This window comes from Alligator sinensis, unplaced genomic scaffold (assembly GCF_000455745.1).
Source record: "Alligator sinensis unplaced genomic scaffold, ASM45574v1 scaffold8_1, whole genome shotgun sequence".
In the NCBI taxonomy this organism is placed as follows: Eukaryota; Metazoa; Chordata; order Crocodylia; family Alligatoridae; genus Alligator; species Alligator sinensis.
The window spans coordinates 43,773-47,592 of record NW_005842568.1 but is presented as its reverse complement, the minus strand read 5'-3'; the positions used below and the strand labels follow the sequence as shown (position 1 = coordinate 47,592).

The window sequence follows — 3,820 nt, the reverse complement described above, 5'->3', positions numbered from 1 at the left end:
TGATGTCTAGCCTGAATCTACTCTCAGTCAACTTATGGCTGTTATTCTCAACTATACTCCATTCTCAAGCTGAACGGTTGCCCGACTCCCTCCAGACTCATTGCTTGCCCGCTCTGTGTTTGAAATGGTTCTTCTATGGTCATCTGGCCAGCTGACCTTGTTCCTCCTGGCTATTTTCAGTTACTGCCATCAGTGCAATCTCATTTACTCTGTGCAGTACATGACAGTGGATTTAGCCCTATGCCCACATCATACTTGGATGTTTATCACAATTGGAAAGCTCAGAGCCTGGCCCATGAGTCAGCCCTCAGGTAGGAGAGTCCCTGAGAGCAGTAGCACTTTCACTAAGGAACACAACGAGGGCTTTGGAGTTTAAAACTCTTCTGCCCAGCCAGTGTCAGGGGATGCAGTTGTTCTGGGCATCCGTACACGTTTGCGCTGCAGCACTGGGCACATGCAGTTGTAACATCCGTGCTGAGAAAACGGCAATGGCGAGCTTTTGAACTAAAACACACTGGAGGTGTTTTAGTTCAAAAGTGCACCGCTGCCATTTTCTGCGTGCTCACAAACCTTTCGCCACTTATACAACTGCATGTAAAGCAGTGCAGCGTGTGTCAGCTTGCGTGCAAAGCAGACTCAATTAATCAAGTCTGCTCCAACCCGCTGGATCTCTGGTGCATTGCGGGACAGAAAGGTATGTGTATAAATGCCCTCTGTGATAGTGTTAGACACGCTGTTCAGTGTCATGAATTGAATATTGCACTCAACAGAAATGATGCGAGGGGATAGCTACTCAGTCAGAAATTTGGTCAGGTCACTTCAACACTGTCTCTCACCCCATTCTCATTTAAAAACTAGGGGACTGTGGCGCCGACACCTACACAGTCAGATGGGTCGCTAACTGGCTGGAGGGCTGCACCCAGAGAGCGGTGGTGGATGGGTCATTTTCAACCTGGAGGGCTGTGGACAGTGGAGTCCGCCAGGGCTCGGTCCTCCGACCCGCGCTGTTCAACACCTTCATCAGCGACTTGGACGAGGGGGTAAAAAGCACCCTGTTCAAATTTACAGACGACACTAAGATGTGGGGGGATGTAGGCACGCTAGAAGGGAGGGACAGGCTGCAATTGGACCTAGACAGGTTACAGGGGTGGGCAGATGAGAACAGGATGGGGTTCAATACTGACAAGTGCAAGGTGCTGCACCTGGGGAGGAAGAACCAGCAGCAGACCTACAGGCTGGGGAACTCCCTTCTCGTCAGTGCAGAGGCAGAAAAGGATCGTGGAGTCATTATTGATGCCAAAATGAACATGGGCCGACAGTGTGGGGACGCGGTCAGGAAGGCCAACCACATCTTGTCGTGCATCCACAGATGCATCTCGAGCAGGTCCAAGGAGGTGATACTCCCCCTCTATGTGACACTGGTCAGGCCCCGGTTGGAGTACTGCATCCAGTTCTGGGCGCCGCACTTCAGGAGGGATGCGGCCAGCATGGAGAGGGTCCAGAGGAGGGCCACTCGCATGATCAGGGGGCAGCAGGGCAGGCCCTACGAGGAGAGGCTACGGGACCTGAACCTGTTCAGCCTCCACAAGAGAAGGCTGAGGGGGGATCTAGTGGCCTGTTACAAACTAGTCAGGGGGGACCAGCAGGCATTGGGGGAGTCTCTGTTCCCCCGAGCACTACCAGGAGTGACTAGAAATAACGGTCACAAGCTGGCAGAGGGTAGATTCAGACTAGACATCAGGAAGCATTACTTCACTGTCAGGGTGGCTAGGACCTGGAACCAACTTCCAAGAGAAGTGGTGCTGGCTCCTACCCCGGGGGTCTTTAAGAGGAGGTTAGACGAACACCTAGCCGGGGTCATTTGACCCCAGAACTTTTTCCTGCCATGGCAGGCGGTCGGACTTGATGATCTGCTCAGGTCCCTTCTGACCCTAACAACTAAGAAACTATGAAACTGATATCAGCCTCCTGCACACACTAACAAGGATTTTAAAGAAATGCAAGTGGTCAGGACCTGTGTCCCTGAAAGACAGTCCCAGAGCAGTGCGCTCTTCAGCACAGCACAAGGGCATCAGCTCAATCCCAACACACAAGGCCATTGAGCAGATTACTGACCTCTCAACAGCTCTTAGAATCATAGAAAGTTACAGTTGGAAGAGACCTCAGGAGGTCATTCAGTCTAGTGGTTCTCAGCTTCTTTTGTACCAGGAGCCATTTGTAAACACTGATGGCCAGTCCCAAACCAGTGCTCCCTGCCCCCAGGCTCCAGCCCCGCAGTGTGTGGGGCAGGGGACACATGTATGTGGGGCACGGGAGGCCCCCAGGCAGCCCCTTGAAGGCTGCAACTGACAGCCTGCAAGGGAAAAGCCATGTCTTCCCACGTTTTCCTCCTTTAAAGGAGAATCTATTTTTAATGTTTGTTCACAACCCTTTCATATACTCTTGCAACCCATTTTTGGGTTGCAACCTATGGGTTGAAAAACACTGATCTACTTTAACCCCGTGCTGAAAGCAGGACCAGCCCCAGCTAGATCATTCCAGACAGGGCTCTGTCAAACTGGGCCTTAAAAACCTCCAAGGAGGGAGATTCCACAACCTCTGTAGGTAACCTGTCCCAGTGCTTCATCACCCTCCTAGTGAGAAATGTTTTCCTAATATCCAACTTAAACCTTCCTTGCTGCAACTTGAGCCTGTTGCTCCTTGTTCTGTCATCTGCCACCACTGAGAACAGCCCAGCTCCATCTTCTTTGGAACCACCCTTCAGGTAGCTGAAGGCTACTATCATATGCCCTTTCAGTCTTCTCGTTTGCAGATTAAATAAACCCAGTACCTTCAGCCTCTCCTCTTCCCTGTGCTTTCTAAATACTGGCCAGCCCAGCCCTGTCCCTGCTTGTGAGAAACCATCCAATGTTTGTGTAAGCAGAAGGAAGAATGTAGCAGACATTTAATGTGCTGTAACCCCCCACCATTAGCAGGTACTCAAAGGCACACATGGAGTGTCAGGCCTGGTGAATCTTTTGAGAAATCCAGCCACATTCTCCAAAATCACCCAGGTATCAGCAATGTGATGCCAGGGTATCACCCTCTCCCACTGCTGCTAGGTAGGCTGAAACACTACACATTACCTCTAGTCCTCCTCCCAGGCAGGAACCACTGATGGCAGCAACTATGGGTTTGGGTGACTTCTCCAGATCGGCTAGCATCTTCTGTCCTTCCTGAGACAGCTGGCTCACTTCCTGAGAGGTTTTGAAGGCTTCAATCATGCTGCAATGAGGCAGAAAGACCCATCGAAGCTTTGCAAGAAGGTCAAGAAGCTTCAGCAAACCGCTTAGTTCCCCACTGCCCAAAACATCGTTAGCTGCCAGGCAGTACTGTTTACCTCTGCAGGGTCTGCAGAGCAGTGAAGTACATTTGCCTTTTGTGCAAGACACTTCACAAACCTTGCTGGGGAGAGGGCTCAGAAACAACCTTGCATACACTGCCTGCTGTATTGCTAGGGCCTGGGGAAGATGGAGGGGAGTGCAGGAGAGTGCTTGTGGGAGCATGTGACCAGAGGGCTGCCCCTCCATGCTCATCCAATTAGACTCCATTAGCCAAAGCCTTTCATTTGGGGGTGGTAGGGCCTGCTGGCCAGGAACTGAACAGCTGGATCTGAGCGCCAAGACCAAGGAAAGCTTTGTACATTCAGCTGTTCTCTAGTCAAAGATAGTCATGTCATTCTATCAGCTCTGGCCTCTTCCCTCCACAGCACACATTGTATTAAACCTCTTATCTCAGATTCAGAGGCCCACGTGTTTCTGAATAGCTGAGACCTGCTTGC

At 51.2% G+C, this 3,820-nt stretch overlaps 1 protein-coding gene across 1 annotated transcript in view; it reads right to left on the bottom strand.

Annotated features, from left to right (window-relative positions):
• The window catches only part of HADHA (hydroxyacyl-CoA dehydrogenase trifunctional multienzyme complex subunit alpha), a 40,068-nt gene that overhangs the window by 23,032 nt on the left and 13,216 nt on the right, over positions 1–3,820 (bottom strand). The window contains exon 5 of the mRNA XM_006032360.1: positions 3,126–3,264. Within this exon, the coding sequence (XP_006032422.1) occupies positions 3,126–3,264 (139 nt within the window). The remainder of the gene's footprint in view (positions 1–3,125; positions 3,265–3,820) is intronic.